The sequence below is a fragment of the Lithobates pipiens genome, unplaced genomic scaffold (genome assembly GCF_037356315.1).
Source record: "Lithobates pipiens isolate NorthernLeopardFrog02 unplaced genomic scaffold, aLitPip1_a1.2 Scaffold_22, whole genome shotgun sequence".
Taxonomy (NCBI): Eukaryota; Metazoa; Chordata; class Amphibia; order Anura; family Ranidae; genus Lithobates; species Lithobates pipiens.
Genome location: NW_027507784.1, coordinates 94,310,025 through 94,329,983, shown reverse-complemented (window position 1 = coordinate 94,329,983; position 19,959 = coordinate 94,310,025). Strand labels below are relative to the sequence as shown.

Sequence of the window (19,959 nt, the reverse complement as noted above, 5' to 3'; positions counted from 1 at the left end):
CTCAGCAATCACTATGGCAGAGGCATCTGCTAAAGAACTGGAGGCCTGTTACGCCTCCACTCAGAACCCTGTTACCTACCTAGACATGCAGACGGCATATAGGGAAGTGATGCTTCTTAGGGTCTCTGGGGCAAAGAAGCAACAACTGGCACAGACGCACCGCATCTTTGAGCAGGGGGTAGAACTGGCCACCTTCTGGCCTGGTTGGCTAAAGAGCAACAACCTATCACCTCCATTGCCCGTATTCGGGGATCAGATGGCATGGTGCTGGTGGACCCCTCACTCATAAATGCTCACTTCGCTTCTTACTATAGTGATCTCTCTATCTCCCGGGGGGGATTACTCCGGCACTGACCTTGGCCTTTTTCTAGACCGGATCCATTTCCCTACTCTCTCTCCCGCGGCCCGGGACTCCCTGGAGGAGCCCATATCGGTGGAGGAGGTTGAGCGGGCGCTGGGGGAACTTCAGGCGGGGAAGACCCCGGCATTGATGGGATCCCTCCAGAATTCTATAGGCAGTATAGGGACCTGCTGGTTCCCAGGCTTCATCATATGATAGTTAAATCCCTTCGGGAGGGGGCCCTACCGGCGTCCATGGCTGAGGCAATAATAGTGGTTATACCTAAACCGGAGCTGTGTTCCTCATATCGACCTATATCCTTGCTTAATGCCAATGCCACGGTCCTTACTAAAGTCTTGGCACGGAGATTAAATGAGGTAATCCTTACCCGGGTTCATGAGGACCAGACTGGCTTTATGCCGGGCAAGGGTATGGATATAAACCTCCAGAGGTTATACACGGTTCTGGGATCTGATGCTCACTTGGCCCCAGCGGATGCAGTGGCCTCCCTGGATGCTGAAAAAGCATTTGACTCTGTTGAGTGGGAATACCTATGGGAGGTCCTTCTCCGTTTCGGCTTTGGCCCTAGATTTATTTCCTGGGTGAGAGCTCTTTATGGCGCCCCTAGGGCAAGAGTACGCACTGGGTCGGTTATTTCTCCCCCTTTTCTCCTCCACAGGGGTACTCAACAGGGATGCTCGCTCTCCCTGGCGCTTTTTGCGCTGGCCATAGAGCCAATGGCCATAATGATAAGGTCTTCCTCGGTGATCCGTGGCATCCCCTTGGGCCCTGTGGAGGAGAAAATTTCACTTTATGCCGATGCCACCCTTCTATACCTTCGGGAGGTGTCCACATCCTTGGAGGAGGCCCTCTCCCTTATTAACAGCTTCGGCAGGTATTCAGGTGTCCGAGTAAACTGGGACAAGTCTGTCCTGTTTGCTCTTCACCCCTCGGATGCCGGGCTGCCGGCTGACGCCCCACTCCAGGTGGTTACCCAGTTTAAATATTTGGGGGTGATAATTCACAAGGACCTGGCCCGATTTATACCTCTTAACCTTGAACCGGTTTTGTCCTCACTGACACGACAGTGCTTAGGCTGGAAGACTTTGCCTTTCTCGCCCGTGGGTAGAGTTAATTTGATAAAGATGTCCGTCCTGCCCAAGTTCACCTATTTTTTCCGACAAACCCCAGTGCATATTCCCCAGGTTTTCTTTCGGAAATTAAACAGTTTGATCCTTTCCTTTATTTGGAACGGTGGCACCCCTAGAATAGCACAGAGCACGCTTCAGCTTCCGATCTCTTTAGGGGGACTGGCTCTGCCTTGCTTTGTTAAGTATTACTGGGCCGCGGTCCTGGTGACGGTACAGTGGTGGCTTTCTGTGGAACCGGCAAACCCTGTGGCTACACTGGAAGCGGCGCTATTGGGCTTCTATTCCGAATTCCGGAACTTAGTCCACAGAGGTCCTAGGTCCAATCCTGGTGTTACTCCCTCGATGCGGGCCACACTAAGGGTTTGGGATACGGTCGGGGCTAATATAAGGAAACCTAACAGCTGGTCCCCTGATACCCCGCTGTGGGGGAACCCGCGGTTGCCCCAATTTCGATCCATTCCGGACCCGCTGTTATGGGCCCGGAGTGGCATTAAAACCTTGGCAGATATCTCCTCCTCACAGGGGTTGCTTCCATTTGATGACTTGAAACGAAGACATGAGCTGCCTAATTCTATGTTTTTTAGGTACATCCAGCTCTGGCATGCCTATCATGCACAGTTTTCATGCGCTATTACGCTGGAGGCAAGCCCTATAGAGACCATTTTGGTCTTATCAGGAGAAAAGAGAACACTGTCAGCCTTATATGCTGTTTTAATTAGTATTGATACTTCTGTTGTCTCCGGACTGTTCTCTAAATGGAAGCGGGACATACCAGAACTGGAGGAGGGGGACTGGGAGGAGGGTGTTCAACAATATCTGCCCCTCATGATATCCTCTAGAGACAGATACACCCAGCTTAGGTTTATTCATCAAGCTTATTACTCACCAGATCGTTTGTCCAGAATTTACCCCAACAGGAGTGGTCTATGCCCTAAATGCGGCTTGGTTTCAGGCACTTTCTTCCATATTGTATGGTCTTGTGAGTTTTTGCAGACCTTCTGGAGGGGGGTGGCGTTGGAGATCAGTTCTATGGGCCAATTTGAAGTCCCCTGTGATCCGCAGCCACTCCTACTGGGTATTGTAGATATGATTCAAGCACCACAGGCCAAAAACAATTTATATTCTACTCAGCCTTCTATGCAAGGAAAGCTGTCCTGATTAAGTGGCAGGATCCCAGCCCCCAGACGGTGACCCAGTGGAGGGCCCTGATCAATGCAGCCTTACCGCTCTATAAACTGACGTACCTGGGGAGAAACTGTCCTAAAAATTTTTAAAAGATATGGGGACCCTGGACCAGAGAGAGGCCACATACTTAGCCGATAAGCTGAGGGTGGAACGGATATGTTTGGGTACGAAGGTGGGTGTACTGGGGAGGGTCTGGGAAATTGTTCATCCCTCTGCCTAAGATGGTGGTGACATGTGTTTGGTGTAGATGACTATATCCCACCCGTAGTCTCATGTACCCTTTACCGATTTTAACTTTTGATTACATTTCCGGCCTGAAAGGGATATTACAGGACTGCCTAATTTAACCTGACATGTTTCTTCTGCTGATTAGCCCATATTGGCTTTTTTCTTTTTTATGTATTCTTCTTGATTTACCTCTGTAAACTGTCACGATAACCACTGCTGAGATTGTACCACTGTTCTGACATGTACTGTACAAAATGAATAAAATTTTATGTTAAAAAAAAAAATATTTATTATTCATTTGTTTCGGGCAGGCGCAATCTTGCAGCAGATGCGCTCTCCCGTTTTAAATACACATCGTCTTTTGAACAGATGACCGGAGCCGTTCCTGTATCAACCAATATCCCGGCCTGGTCTCAGCTGACCCTGGATTAGCTCAACATCTGCAGACAGCAACTCGGCTTATACACTCCTCACTCTCCCGCAACACCCTCAAGGCCTACTCTGGAGGGCCTTCAACAAATTCCTGACACGTCACTCCCAAGGAAACGTCTAGCATCAAACACATACTGGCCTTCATTTCACACTGTCATACTCAGCTGACTCTATCTCACAACACTATTCGGCTATACTTAGCCGGTATCCAACATTTCTTGTCCTTTCAGGACCACGCAAAACCCTCCTTATTTACGTCTCGCGCATTACGAGCCATTCTACGTGGCATTCAAAAGCACCAACCAGTGGTCAGCGCCAAACGCTTACCCATAATGGGAGACATCTTTAGAGGCATGTCAACTATCCTGGCAACATGTCCATTTGGTCTCCACCCTAGTATGGTCCTACAAGCAGCCATGTACCTGGCCTTCTACGGGTTCTTACGCCCCAGAGAATTCACTTGTAGCAACCCTACAAGCCAAGTTATACGGAAACGGCACTTGGTCCGCTACAAAGACCACTTCATCCTGCATCTAGCAGTTTCCAAAACCCAGCAAGTAGGCTCAGGAAAAGATGTCAACTTCTATAGAACCAATAACGACTGGTGTCCAGTTGCCACACTGAACCAGTTATTGTAACTACTGCCCGAGCAGCTGGACTCTAGTCCCCTTCTACCCTTTCCTGTCAAACCCTTAAACACCTGTTAATTCATGGAGCACATGAGGATAATTCTCCGCAACCTTCGCCTGAACCCTAGCCAGTACTCCGGACACTCATTTCGTATCGGGGCAGCTGCAACAGCGTCCCGTCACGGGGTCCTGGACCAGGTTATTAAAAGACTAGGCAGGTGGATGTCTGCCTGCTTCGCCCGCTACTTCCCCAATCCAGAAGTGGAAATGGCCCAGGCCTTTGCCAAACTCACTCAATGACTAAACTCAAATCAATAAAGAGCTAGTCCCTACCTGAATGTTTTTGCCCCCTTATTTTGGTATACCGTACATTAGACCAAGGCACACTTTTCAGGTCTATTTCATGTGGTAAATTTTATGTTAACCCTGTATGTCATCTATATCCGTATCGGCCATGGGGCTCTAAACCATAAATATATATAATAATTAAAGCTGACCATTGTAAGGAGCCCAATAATGGCTAAATGGTTTGCCCCAACCCCTGTAACTTTTTTCTTAACAACTTGGTCTGTATGTAATTGTGGAGAAAATATAAACAAAAGCATGTAATAACATAGAAAAAAAAGAATAAAATAAATACTATTACTATAGGTATTAACCACATCCAGTTTGCTATATTGTGTCCTTTAAATAAATAAGTGAATACAGTATCCTCTATGACCATAAATATTGTTGCAAACAGAAGTTGTAATAGGGCAGAATTCTTACAATGCAAAATAAAGATAAATAGCTACAAAGATAAAAGTTTTTTTTATCACATTTATTACTGAAAACCTATGAAAAACAAGGCATTATGATTTAGACCCCTTACTGTGACCTGTCCACACACACACGCTAAACAAATATTGCAAAATTTGTAGAAAATACCAGTATACATCAAACCATCTTTAAAAACAATTTCTAATGATAAATTGTTGTGATCACCATACATCCATCCGGGCTAGCAGTTCTCATTATCCTTGTAGTTTGTGGTTCTGTATTTTGAAGCGTTCAGCAATGGAATGCAAACTCCATCCTTGTTAATTAAATGTGCTATTATAATAGTCTATGCCTTGCAAAGCATACACAGACTTAACACATCCTTTATCCCCTGTAACTAGATAGGATAAGCTTCACATCAGTGATTCCCTGCCAAGTGCACAATGTCTAACCCAAGGGTAGAGACACTTGCATCTCTTGATCTGAAATATGATTGCTTTGAAAACCTGCAGACCACACTTTGTTCATCTTGGAAAAGATACATGTATCTATATATCTTTTTTCCCCCTTTAACTAGATAATAATGATACCATTAGGAAAAAGTAAGGCGACATTGCATCGTTCATGTGATCTGAATCCCTAATCCTCCTCTTATGCTGCAGGGGATCGCGGTGCATTGCACACTGCTTAAAAATTATTTACTAACAAACAAATTAGTTCTGCTAAGCCAATAAAGGGGGAGGCATGTGTTCCTTGGTGATAATGTATTTCAGAGCTGCCGTGCCAAAGACAAAATAAATATTGTATATAAATAACATGTATGACACATTGAGCCGCGGATGCCCGATTAAGGGCAAACGTCACCTTTAGGCCACAGGAAATAACAAAAAGTAGGGAGGCTTCTTACATGCTAAGAAAGTGCATCTGGATATCTATGTATATATATATATATATATATATATATATATATATATATATATAGATATATATATATAGATATATATGGGATTTTGTCATTTCTTCAGTGTTCTCACATAAAAAGATAGAATAAAATATTTACAAAAAGGGTGTACTCACTTTTGTGAGATACTGTATACATTATATATATATATATATATATATATTTATATATATATATATATAAAATCTGACCACATAATGGTCATACAGGTACAAAATCGGCAATAACAACACTTCGTATTACAGCTGTGTATCACACTCATATAGGAGCTTCAAGCAAACCTAATTCTAGAGGCATTTTACACTATTAACAAGCAGTTAAAGAAAGTGGAGAAGAAATACAGAAACGAACAGTAACTTGCAGAACAGACACTGGTACCATTGTTCAGGACACAGCTTGTATGCATCAGGTCAAACCATCAGACAGCCAGGACCTTCAGTTAGTTCTGGAAAATTTAAAAGTCAGCAGCTACAAAAACTATAGCCACTCACTTTTAATATATATAGACACTCACCTGTCCCAGGATCCATTGCTGTCCTTACCCAGGCCAGTTCTGCACCGGTCTTTGGGTTTCTGCCACCAGCATGTTACCTGTAGGCAACCAGCTATTACTCCTTAGGGCTTCACATTGCACATGTGCGGGCCACAGTGTGCTTTGTGAAAGGTCCAGCAGTCTTCTGGGACAAGGTAAAGTTTTGCTTTAAACTTAAGGATTCAGCCTTACGTTTTAGTCTTGCAGAGTTGTACAGGCTCCTATCCTGTACTGAAACATGAAACTGAGCATTAATACTCACCTCCATGTTGTGTCTTTTACTATCTCTAAGAACTATAAACTAGCGGACAGGTTCACTTTATGTTGTGTAGAATATATATAAATGTGACAACTATACTTGGCCTTTAAAGCAAAGTGGATGAAAACATTATGTGCAGTGGTGGGCCCATGTATGTGGTACACCCATTAGTGTCCAAAGCTTAAGATACTGATCGCAGGGGCAGCTCTGCAAAAAAAATAAATAGCAAAGGCACAGATGACAGAACAGGGTGATTACTAATACTGTGTTTCCCATTGTGATTTTCTTATTTCTTTAAAAAGAAGCCAAAACAGAGCCCCGTCAACCCTATTCCTCAAAATTCATGAATCTCCTTGAGTTCAAAGTACTACATGCACAGAACGATCACTATTCAATCCTTTTCAAGGCAGATGGTGTAGAGGGTTCATTCTAGACTGTAGTTGTCTTTGATATATGATCAAACACCTTTGCATCTGGACACATTGGGGTTGATATGCTGGAGAGTACAAAATCTGGTGCAGTTCTGCATAGAAACCAATCGGCTTCTAGATTTTTAATTTTTTTTGTCAACGCGTAACTGAACAAGCTGAAGTTAGAAGCCGATTGGCTACCATGTACAACTGCACCAGAGTTTGTCCAAATGCAAAGGTGTTTGGTCAAATGTCAAAGACATGAATTTTGGTGGATTCACCCTTTAAACACAACTACAGTCTAGTAAGGCCGCGTACACACGGGCGGATTGTATGGCCTACTTAGTCCGTCATACAATCCGACGGACAGTCCGTCCTACTTTCGAATGAACGGACTTGACCACACACGGATGCACAAACAGTCCGTCGAAAGCTTGCGCGATGACGTGTACAGCACGTACGACGGGACTAGAAATAGGACGTCGAATACACAGCAATGCAACCTTCCGCCGTGTAAATCCTTTCTGAGCATGCGCCATTCTTAGTCCGTCGAACTAGCCTACTCACGAGCGGATTGTCCGCTGAAACCAAAGTATGACGGACAGTATTACGGAAATTCTGAAATACTTAGTACGCCAGACTGCACGCTGAAAAAGTCCGCTGAAGCCCACACACGAGCGGACTGTCCGCTGAAATGTGTTTCGACGGACTAAGTTGGCCATACAGTCCGCCCGTGTGTACGCGGCTTAAGAACCTTCTGCTCCCCTACCTACTCCCTTCTCCTAAAGCGATTAATGGGTAACAAGGCATGAAACACTTTTACATTCGAATATTATTATTACTGAGTTATGAGTGGTTCATTTTCTCTTTAATTTAAGATCTTGGGATTGATTTACTAAAACGAAAGAGAAAATCAACCAATCATTACTTAAAGGCTCATCTTAGGGGCATATCACATGACACGTGACTAGCTGCCATGGGATCCTGCAGCAGTGTTTTTGCAGTCAAGGTATTTCATAGGGACCAGGGTCTTTATGGCAGGATTTACAAAAAAGAGGAAACAATTTTCAGTGGTACTAAGGGCATATAGAAAACCTCACAGACATCTTTTCTACTACTTGAAAACAACAGTGTGACAATGTTTCAGCAGGAGTCACCTAGATATGAATGAAAACATGGGAACCTTGAGCACAATTTATGTTTCACATATCAGATTTCAAGCACTGCTGCATAAAACGATCAGACTCAAATCTCTCACCATGACCTTCCAATTACACCCCTGCTCTCTCGGCTATATTGTGACAAATCTACCATTTTAGTGCTTTAGACAATGTGCAGATACCACACAATTCATCACTTTCACAAACATGCCCCTGATTCTAATATATGCAATAAAAGGTGAAAACTGAAACTATACTATTTGCAATGTGATTCAAACTGATATTATATTTTAAAATAAAATTCTAGGTTTTATTTTTGTTGGTTTTCAGCACTGCTGTTTTCACCCGTGGACACTATCTGCGTAGAGTCTGTATATTTTTCCAGTGTATGTGTGGGTTGGCGCCAAATGCTTTGGTTTCCTCTTCTTACCCAAAATACATATATGAGGGTTACATAGAAGCAAAGTTTGGAAAAAGACACAGGTTCATCCAGTCCAACCTATGTGTATGTGTGTGTTTATTCTCTAAAAGTATAGATATCGCATGTTGTTCTCATTGAGGAAGACATCACAGCATTTATGAATTTTTCAACACCAAGCTGATATCACTTGAGGATGTGGGCATTTGTCCTACTCTGACTGTAAAGAAACCTCTCTGTAATCTCAGTTTAGCTCTCCTTGAGTCTTAAATTGTGACCACATATCCTTGTCAGAGGCCTAGGAATAAACAAGTTGGTAATGGCTTTTCAGTCACCTTTAATTAATTTGTAGCTAACGATTGTGTCTAAGTGTAACATTAGAAAAAAAATAGGGGCAGGGTTTTTAATGCAGAATAGAGAGACTATGCCTCTTCAGCATTGCCGGCGGTACACATGTATGCGGCGTGTTGTCTTGGTGTGTAGGCTTTAAGACTGAGTCTGATATATACTTATCAGAATGTAAACAGAGCTGTGATGAGAGCGTTCTCCTGGCAGCTAACGGAAAGATCCTGATCTCTACTTGCAATCAGGAGCTTTCTGATCATGTGGCCGCTTTGACAGCCAATCACGGAGGTCACATGATCAGAAACCCCCCCTCCACCTCCCGGCATCAGAAACCTTGACAATGCCATGATAAATGAACTCTTGTGCATCATCTGAAAATAGCAGGAGATCAGTACCCGGAAGCAGACCAGCGGAAATTCTCAGCGGCCAGCAGGGAGCTCTGGCGCACCGCAGCACTGGTTCGTCTTTACGCATCTATTTACACATTTTATATTTTATATATATTTTTATAAATATATATATAATATAAATTTTATCTATTTCACACATAGTTCTTTACGCACCTATTCAGTTGCCAATCATTGGATTGAGTTCTAGGACACCCTTCTGTTGATTGCTGATCAAAACTGAACTGAATATTCAAGGTGAGGCCAAACGAGTGTATTTTAAAGTGGTAAGCATATCAGAATATCTCTTCAATAAATATCCCTTCTAATGCCTGAAAGCATTCTGCTTGCTTTGATAGCAGAGGCCTGATATTGACGAATTGATCCAGGTAGAATTTGTGAGTGTGAGCTTGTATGATTTCATAGGACCTTTTAGAAGTAAGATCCTTCGGTGTGAGACTAATGTTTGTACTTCCACATTCCCTGAGGAATATGTTAGCACTATAAAAAAAGTAAAATGAATAAAAATAACAGTGAAAGACTGAACAGACATTGCTCTACTCTGCCATACTCCACATCACAATGCTTGAATCTAAAGTCAAAACTTTTTTTTTTTTTTGGACATAGTGAGCAGTGGATAAAACCCATAGTCTGTTGGGGAGAGTTCCCTTCACTTCATGTCCTGTAGACTCCACAGAATGCAAGAGGAAATCTCTCTAGGGAAAACTCCCTCCTAAGCAGTTGTCACTGGAGTAAGTGTTCCCATTGGAATAATTCTCATATATTTCTCTTCCGGTGACAACTCAACAATTTTGATTTTCCCCTTTACTTTGAGAATATTTTACAGATCATATGAGATTTTAAAGATATACACATACTTTAAGGATAAATAAAAATACAAAAGCATGTGAAAATGTGATGAACTGCCTATTACTATTAATAAATGAATACAGGAGATTGCAAGACTTTAGGACTGATGTAGAAAAAGTGTGCTAAAGAAAATGTTCTGTAGCCTTTAGCAACCATCAAGAATCCTTGTTCCATACTTAGGTGTTGTGATCAGCAGAACTGCAATTATAATTGTTCACCAGCTCATGGTGGTGCTGGCATATTTCCGATTGTCTGTACCATTGCTTGACATATTTGCTTTGAAACTATGAGCCAGGCAAAAAGTTAGGAGCCATTTTTTTTAAACTAACAAATATTACAAATGGAACATGTAACATGTTTTGTTTTTTACTTATATATATATGTATACCCTGGATTTTTTTTTTAATACGGGGATATATGGGGAAACTAACTGTCACTGACATTACCAGTGACATTGTTACAGTAATCAGTGATAATATTATACACTGTCACTGTATTAATGACACTGGCTTGGAAGAGGTCAACATCTAAGGAGATCAAGGGGTTAAATGTGTGTCTACCTTTGTGTAATGTGTGTGAAGTGTGCTGCTTTTACTACTAGATCTTTAAGCTCCTCATCCCTGCTTTGCAGTAAGTAAAACATACTTTAAAGCTGCAAATTCATATATGATAATGGTGCTTGCAAAATTGATTGTAATTTTGTTCAGGCAGCCCTAACATGCTGCACTGCCACAACAGGTGACTGGGCTTTTCTATTTAATACTTAAAGTGGTTGTAAAGTCAGCCTTCTGTGTGCAGTAGCCCCTGTCAGCCCCCTAATACTTACCTGAGACCAGTAGCAGCCCATCCATACGGGATGCCCCCCTAATCCATGCGCCCATCCCCAAATCTACATGCAGGGCGCCGGACAAATGGATTCCAATGGGGACTGTTTTCTCCCTCAAAAAATATACCACCAGCCGCTGCCTGATCTCTATCCAGCAATGTCCAGGCATGCCTCTGCCGTCCAACACTCTCCCTCCTGATTGGCTGAGACACAACAGCAGCGCCACTGGTTCCCACTGCTGTCAATCAAACTCAGCCAATCAGGAGAGAGAGGGATGGGGCCGAACCACTGCTCCATGTCTGAATGGACACACAGAACTGAAGCTTGGCTCGGTGCCCCCATAGCAAGCTGCTTGTTGTGGGGGCACTCAACAAGGGGAGAGGCCAGGAGCTCCAGCCAGGGACCGGAGAAGAGAAGGATCCAGGCTTCCCTGGGTAAATTAGAGCAAGTAGAGCAACTAGAGCAAGTAAATATAATATGTTTGTTATTTTAATAGATAAAAAAATGAGACTTTACAATCACTTTAAGTTATGAAGCCTAATCACCTACTTGCTTTAACGGCGACTGTAAAATGACAGATACGCGAGAACCCTATTGTTCTTTTGTATTGTTTTTTTTCATGCGGCTGCTACCGGACACAGCAGATGGCTTATCACTATATAAGACCGCTGCCAGTGTCATGTGATCACCGTGACCAATCACAGCAGATCCCATGATGCTTGTAAACAATGAATGGCTTCCTTTCATGCCATTCATTGCATACAATTGTGTTGCTAGCTGTGATTGGTCACAGTGATCACATGGTACAGACAGGGCCAATCACAGCCCATTTGTACCATGTGATTAGATTTGACCAATCACAGCTAATTACAACAATAGACAGTGTCTACACAGTGTCATTCAGTGAAATATTTTCTTATAGCAGTGAAATTCATTGCTATAAGCTAGCATGTAAAACAAAAACCTGATCAGCTCCCCAGAGTGGCACAGTGTTACTATGGTAGCTCTGGTCACAGTATGTAAAAAAATGTAAAGGAAGAGGGTAAAAGTGCCCTGCATTGAAGTGGTTAAAGGATAAGTGTTGGCTTTTGAAACAAAAAACTAAACAAAACAAATATTCATTTACACCTTCATGCATCAGCATCTGTCTGATGTTGACGGAGACCTGACCGATCACATGACTGTTCTCAGTCTGGTCTAAGTGGAGAGCTCTCCACACTGCTCCTCCAGCATTCACTGGAGCGCTAGGCTGGGGAGGGAGCGGGTATGGCTGACTCCAGCTCTCAGCTGTGCACTGAAAACCAGAACCAGCTGTCAATCAGGCAGTGGGGTGGATCCTGACAATACTGGGGGGATCCTTCACAAGCCTGGGAGAGCTCTGCCCCATCAACTAATAGCGGGCAATAGCCCACTATAAGTTGAATCTGGGCCACAGCAAAACAAAAGTAAATGTACTCCTTCGACCCACAAGAGAAGTATGGCCAAAAAAGCTTTGGCCATACTTACCCTTTAATCTGAGATTGGACAATAAAAGCGCAGCAGGAGACTATTAAGGTCATCACTTTGCTCCTGTCACATTGTTCTCTGAGTGTACATTTGTACAAGTTTAGAGTAAACCCAAACAATCCAATTTTGCCATCTATGTCCCACTGGGGAGATTTCTCTTCACTTCCTGTCCCATAGCCACAACAGGTAGTGAGAGGATACCTCTCTTTGGGGGAGGTGATTGTAGCTGTATTAATGCAATTGCGACAGAAACAATTAAATACTGTCCGTGATACTTTTTTTATTTGCACTAACATACAATTTTTTCAGGACAAGCTTTTGGGTTAATGACGTTCACCAAAGTGAGTAAATTCCATTGTGTCACCATAAGTAGCATCCTCATTGGAAGATTTCCCCTCATAAGCCTCATACGCACTATAAGATTTTTGTCTTCAGATTTACCAAAACCATGTGCAAGGGCCCGCATGATTGCATACGAATTGAAACTCTTAGCCCTTGTACACACGGTTGGAGATTCCGACAAACAAATCCGTTGGATATTGATTTTGTCCGAAACTGTTGCATACACACGGTCGGACAAAATTGTTGGAAAATCCGATGTGATGACGTTATTTCGTTACGACGGGACTACGTTCACGCCAGTAGCCAATAGCTTTGGTGTAGGAATTTGATCTGAGCATGCGTGGCACTTTGTCCGATCAGAATTCTCTACACATGATCGGAGTATGTCTGATCAGAGCATTTTGTCAGAAACTTTTACCAACAAGTTGGAAAACTTGGTTCGTCGGATACTCAGACGGAAACAGTCCGATGTAGACCACACACAGTCGGAATATCCGACAAAACGGTTCGATCGGACACATTCCGTCAGAATCTCCGACCGTGTGTATAAGGGCTTAAGCCTTGTACACACGATCAGATTTTATTCCGGGAATTGTGTGATGACAGACTATTGGCCGAAAATCCGACCATTTGTACGCTCCAATGGACAATTGTTATCAGATTTTCTGCAGACAAATGTTGAATGGCAGGCTTATAAATTTTCCACGGACAACGGTCTGTTGTCAGATTTTCCAATCGTGTATACAAAACGCATGCTCGGAAGCAAGGACGAGCCAGAAGCAGTTGGTCTTGTAAACTAGCATTCTTAATGGAGAATTAACATTTGTGATGTGGCAAATTATGAAATGTCGAAATGCAGCGCACATTCTCTTCCTCTTTACTGGGATAATAATGAAGCTGCTTTGCTGGTGATACTGATGGAGTTCTGCCAAACGTATTTTAACCGGTTCCCGCCCGCCCTATAGCCGAATGACGGCCGTAGAGCGGGCGATTTCGTCCGGGTGGCCGTCCCTGGACGTCCTTGTGTTTACTTCCGCAATACGCGCCGCCTCGGGCGCGCATCGGGGAAGTTTTGTGTTTGCCGTGTCTCCCTGAGACAGGCAAACACAGATCGCCGTGAACGGCCAATCAAAGCGGGCGTTTACAGCGCGATCACAGCTGCCAATGGGAGATGATCTCAAATGTAAACATATGAGATCATCTCCCACTGCCCTGTCTCTCTCTCCTCACACAGAGACAGCGTGTGACGAGAGAGAGGATCTGTGAGTAGGAAAGCGATACAGTGTATCAAATACAGTCAGCCCCAGTGCCATCTGTCAGCCCCAGTGCCATCTGCCAGTGCAGTCAGCCCCAGTGCCATCTGCCAGTGCCACCTGCCAGTGCCAGCCCCAGTGCCATCTGCCAGCCCCATCTGCCAGAGCAATTAGCCAGAGCAAATAGCCAGCGCCATCTGTCAGTGCCAGCCCCAGTGCCATCTGTCAGCGCCATCTGTCAGCGACATCTGCCAGCGACATCTGCCAGCCCCATCTGCCAGCCCCATCTGTCAGCACCATCTGTCAGCCCCATCTGTCAGCCCCATCTGTCAGCGCCATCTGCCTTCAGTGCCATCTGCCTCCAGTGCCATTTGTCAGTGCCACGTGTTGTCAGTGCCACCTGTCGTCAGTGCCACCTGCCACGTCAGTGTCACCTGTGATCAGTGCTGTTAGTGTCACCTGCCACATCAGTGTCACCTGTCAGTGTCATCTGCCAGATCAGCGTCACCTGTCAGTGCCATTTGTGATCAATAAAAATGTCACAAAGATTATATTCAGCTGAGGAGGCATATGATATTCTTGCAGCTGACGAGAACAACGGGGAGGTCTCCACTTCAGATTCCTCCTCATATTCAGATTGTGAGTCTGACGTGGACTACGAGCCTGTCCTCAGCAGTGGTACAATAACAGCCTCAGAGGAGGAAGATGATAGTCCGCCCTTCAGGCGAAGGCGTACTGGTGAGGAGGCGGTACCATCCACCAGCACCGCAGAGCCATCCACCGGCAACCCAGTGCCATCCACCGGCACCACAGTACCTCGGCAAAGGCCAAGGAGCAGTGTGTCAACTCTGCCCCAAAGGGTTAGGTCCCATGCCAGCCTTCCCTATTCCCTCCAGAACCCCTTGTGGCTTCCTCCTAACTCAGGAGAAGCTAACGTTCCCCCTTTCACTGCCAACCCAGGAGTCCAGGTGGACACACACAATTTTTCCCTGATGGACTTTTTCCACTTAATTTTTACAGAGGACATGCTTGAATCGATTGTGGTCCAGTCCAACCTATATGCCCAACAATTTATTGAAAGCAACCCAACGTCCTCTTATGCCCGTCCCTATGAGTGGAGAGCCCTAACAGTGGAGGAGTTTAAAAATTTTTTGGGCCTCACATTTTGTATGGGACTAAACGATAAAAATGAAATACGTTCATATTGGTCATCCCGCCCCATCTATCACATGCCCATCTTTTCCTCAATAATGCCCTGGACCAGATATCTCATGATAATGAGATTCCTACACTTTAACGACAATACCCAGTGCCTTCCCCGGAATGACTCAAATTTTGATAAACTTTACAAAATTCGGCCGCTAATAAATTATTTTTCTGAGATCTTCCCCCAGTTGTTTACCCCAGACCAACACATATGTGTGGATGAGTCCCTGATCAAATTTTCTGGCAGGCTGGGCCTAAAACAATTTATTCCCTCCAAAAGGGCCCGCTATGGGGTGAAAAAGTATAAATTGTGTGATCGAGCCACAGGGTAGACATATTCCTTCATGGTATACGAAGGGAAGGACACCCAGCTACATCCCCCTAATTGCCCCGAATACATCGGATCGAGTGGGAAAGCTGTTTGGGAACTCATAAACCCACTCCTGGAGAAAGGCTACCATCTTTATGTGGATAATTTTTACACAAGTTTACCCCTGTTCCGCAACCTCCATAGAAAGCAAACTCCAGCATGTGGCACCGTAAGGACGAACCAGAAGGGCTTTCCTCAATGCCTCGTCAACAAAAGGTTAAGAAAAGGCGAAGCCGCGAGTTTACGGAATGAGGAAATTTTGGCTGTGAAGTGGAGGGACAGAAGGGATGTGTACATGCTTTCTTCGATCCACAATAACACTTTTGTTGAGATCACCAGGAGGGATGGCCCAATACAAAAACCCACTTGTATCCATGAGTACAACATGTTCATGGGGGTTGTCGAGGAAATCGGCACTGCCCTTCTATACCCCAAGGGCCCACCAGAAAACATTCGATCCGATGTAATTAGCAGACTCTCTGAGCGCCACTTTCCTGATAAAATCCCTCCCAGACCAACAGGCCGAAGACATTAGAAAAAATGTCAGATGTGCAGCAAACGAGGATTGAGAAGAGACACCACTTATCATTGTGCCCAATGCCCTTCCCAACCAGGCCTCTGCATAGGTGACTGTTTCCGCCGTTACCATACTTCAGTGAATTATTAGTGAAGTATGGTAACCATAACCCTCACTTCCTGCCATTTACCTTCACACCCCTTATGCCTCTGCTTGCTCTGTAACTGACCCTGGCTTGTTATTCGACCACGCTTCTGCCTACTGATTCTGTTTATGCCTCTGCCTGATCTGGAACTGACCCTGGACTGTTTGACCATGCCTCTTGCCTGCCTCTTGGACTGATCTTGTACCCTCTCAGTGGACTAGTGAGATTCATAACAGGGGTCTCACATATGTGAGGGGCTCCAGAATAGTTTTTTTGGATGAAGAAGACAATTTCATTTGTTTTCTCATTCCTAGATTAGGGTCTGGAGACTCGGAGGCTTCAAAGAGATTTGGGTGGGAGAAGCCTCTACCCCTATCCCCATTCTGTCCTTAACGAGGCCCTACTTCTGCCTGCTGCCTGTAGGACCTATACCATCATGCCTCTGCCTGTCGCATGAACTGACCACACCACATGGATGGACCATGTTCCTGCCTACTACCAGGACCAATATTTTGGCACTGCTGACGATCTCCGCCTGCACTGACCTTGGACTGTATATGGACAGTATCCCTGCCTGCTGCCTATATTGACTATGGACAGTATACCTGCCTGTTGCCTGGAAAATTGTGTTCACTTTTGCTGACCAAGTCCCTGCCTGCTGCCTGGACCAGTGCTATCATCCTGTGGACAACTGCGCTGCTAAAACCACAGGTAATCTTTTGTTTACTCTTTTCTCAGCAGAATGTATTTTGGGGTGTAATTCTTGGTATGTGCATGCTATGTGTCCCTGGAACACCTGATGGTGTTCCTTGCATGTTGGGCCTCTGTATGTGGCCAAGCTGTGTAAAAGTCTCACACATTTGGTATTGCCATACTCAGGAGTAGCAGAACGTATTTTGGGATGTCATTTTTGCTATGTACATGCTATGTGTTGGAAATATCTTATAAATGGACAACTTTGCGTAAAAAAATGCTTTTTAGTTTTTTTCCAAATTTTCCCGAAACTTCTGGAAAAAAATAAACCATTCAAAAGACTCAATATGCCTCATAGATTATACATTGGGGTGTTAGCTTTCCAAAATGGGGTCACTTTGTGGGCATTTCCATTGTCCTGGTGCTCCAGGGCCTTTAAAAATGTAATAGGTGGTTGAGAAATGAGATGTGTAATTTATGCTCCTAGAATGCCTGATGGTGCTATTTCAATATTGGCCTTTGTATGTGGTCAGGCTGTGTAAAAGTCTCACATATTTGGTATTGTCATATTCAGGAGGAGTAGCAGAACGTATTTTGGTGTGTCATTTTTGCTATGTACATGCTATGTGTTGGAAATATCTTATAAATGGACAACTTTGCGTAAAAAAAATGCGTTTTCATTTTTTTTCCACATTTTCCCAAAACTTCTGGAAAAAAAATGAACAATTCAAATGACTCATTATGCCTCATGGATTATATGTTGGGGTGTTAGCTTTCCAAAATTGGGGTCACTTTGTGGGCATTTCCATTGTCCTGGTGCTCCAGGGCCTTCAAAAGTGTAATAGGTGGTTGAGAAATGAAATGTATAATGTATGCTCCTAGAACGCCTGATGGTGCTATTTCAATATTGGGCCTCTGTATGTGGCCAGGCTGTGTTAAAGTCTCACACATTTGGTATCGTAATACTCAGAAGGAGTAGCAGAACGTATTTTGGGGTGTCATTTGTGGTATACACATGCCATGTGAGAGAAATAACCTATTACATTGAAAATTTTGTGAGAAAAAAAAATCTTCATTTTGCAAAGAATTGTGGGAAAAAGATGACAACATCAAAAACCTCACCATGCATCTTAGTAAATACCTTGGAATGTCTACTTTCAAAAAAGGGGTCATTTGGGGGGTATTTGTACTTTCCTGGCTTGTTCTGGTCGCAAGAAATGAGATGCCACCAGTACATCAGGTGTGATCAATTTTTTATGATTCACACCACAGATTGTGGACTCTCTAACTTTCACAAAGACCAAATAATATCCACTAATTTGGGTTATTTTTACCAAAGATATGTAGCAGTATAAATTGTGGCCAAATTTTATGAAAAAAAATAATAATTTGCAAAATTTTATCACAGAAAGAAAGAAATATGCGTTTTTTTTCAAAATTTTCTGCCTTTTTTCATTTATAGCGCAAAAAATAAAAACCCCAGAGGTGATCACATACCACCAAAAGAAAGCTCTATTTGTGTGAAAAAAAGCACACAAAATTCATTTGGGTACAGTGTTACATGACTGAGTAATTGTCATTCAAAGTGTGAGAGCACCGAAAACTGAAAATTGGTCTGGGCAGGAAGGGTGTTTAAGTGCCCAGTAAGCAAGTGGTTTAAAGGCTTTTATTTTCTAGTGATATCAAGAATAATATTATTATGCTTGTTTTTTTGTGCATTAAAAAAAAGAAAACAAATAAAATTAGACATGCTATCTGTCAATAGAACTTAACCAAAAAGTGCATTCTATGCATCCAATAATATAGAACATATACCAAATCAAATCATTATTCAACCAAAAAATAAAATAAAAGCGTCATGCATGTGTCCTGTTTCTTAATATAGGGGGTCAACAATGCCAAGAGTTGGTGAAAGCAGGGGTCCATCATCTGGAGATAAGTCTGGATTATTCTCATGGAGCTCCCGCAGTGAAGGCATATGACATAATTGGTCACGATTAATAAAGCAACTAATTTTTGGTCTAAGAAATCCTCCTCCTCCTGTTCCTGGACTGGACTTGGGTCAAAGCAATAACTCCAAGGCCAATAATAAATAACACATTATCTCCTCTGACTCCGCAACATGTCTGGTTGATGAAGTTCAGGTTGATGGCAGTTCAGAAACAAGCTGAAAAGCGCAAAATGAAAAGTGTGAATCAACACTCACCAAACTTCTACTAACATGAAATTAGTAGGAGCCCAAAGGGTGGCACCTGACAATTGAACTTCCTTTTTATCAGCTCATAGTACGTATTTTATGTCACTACGTTCATATTTGTTGGCAGACAATTGTGTATCATTTGTATGCAAGACAAGTTCACAGCACACGCCCTTGGGACAAAAGTTTGATGCTTTGGCTGCAGAAAATCCAATCGTGTGTACGAGGCTTAAAGGTTTGAACTCATATTATATGGTTTTGGTAAATCTAAAGACAAAAACCTGCAGAAAATCGAATAGTGTGTATGGGGCTTTATAGTGTTCTGATGTGAAACAAAAATGTGTGTTTTTCTTTACTATCGATGATAATGGTAAAAAAGACAAATGGAGAGTAAATCTCCCTAACGGGGGTATATACTGCAGTTAAAGCTTACATGGGTTCTAATCCCTCTCCACTCTATCCAAAACTAAAAAAAAAAGTTTTGCCTTTAGTTACACTTTAGGTATATCAAATATTTTATAATAACGGCATAGGTTGAGCTATAAAAATATCCTAAATGTTTTTAAAAAGGATCATGAGATGCAAGAATGATTTTATTCATATGATTTGCGCTGTTTCCATTATACCTATAATTTTTTCTTCATTGGCTATAGTTATATAATTGTCTACACAATTCCCTCTCTTCACTGCTAACAAGTTTGATACCAGAACCTCTGTGCTGGTGGACCCCGGGATAATGTCATCTTATCCTTTTTTGAAATCGTTCAGCCCAGTGGCTAATTTGCCACACTGACTCCCAATTCTATTAGAAGCATAGAAGAAAATCTTAATAGGAATAT

General features: G+C 43.2%; 1 protein-coding gene across 3 annotated transcripts in view; it reads right to left on the bottom strand.

The window, feature by feature from the left end:
- The window catches only part of STK39 (serine/threonine kinase 39), a 531,280-nt gene that overhangs the window by 65,250 nt on the left and 446,071 nt on the right, over positions 1 to 19,959 (bottom strand). Inside the window, exon 17 of one of the 3 annotated variants that reach the window (XM_077447912.1) lies at positions 18,399 to 19,090. The exons of the other annotated variants lie outside the window; for them this stretch is intronic. Within the exon in view, the coding sequence (XP_077304038.1) occupies positions 19,080 to 19,090 (11 nt within the window). The 3' untranslated portion in view covers positions 18,399 to 19,079. Of the gene's footprint in view, positions 1 to 18,398; positions 19,091 to 19,959 lie in introns of those variants that run through there. 3 annotated transcript variants of the gene reach the window in all.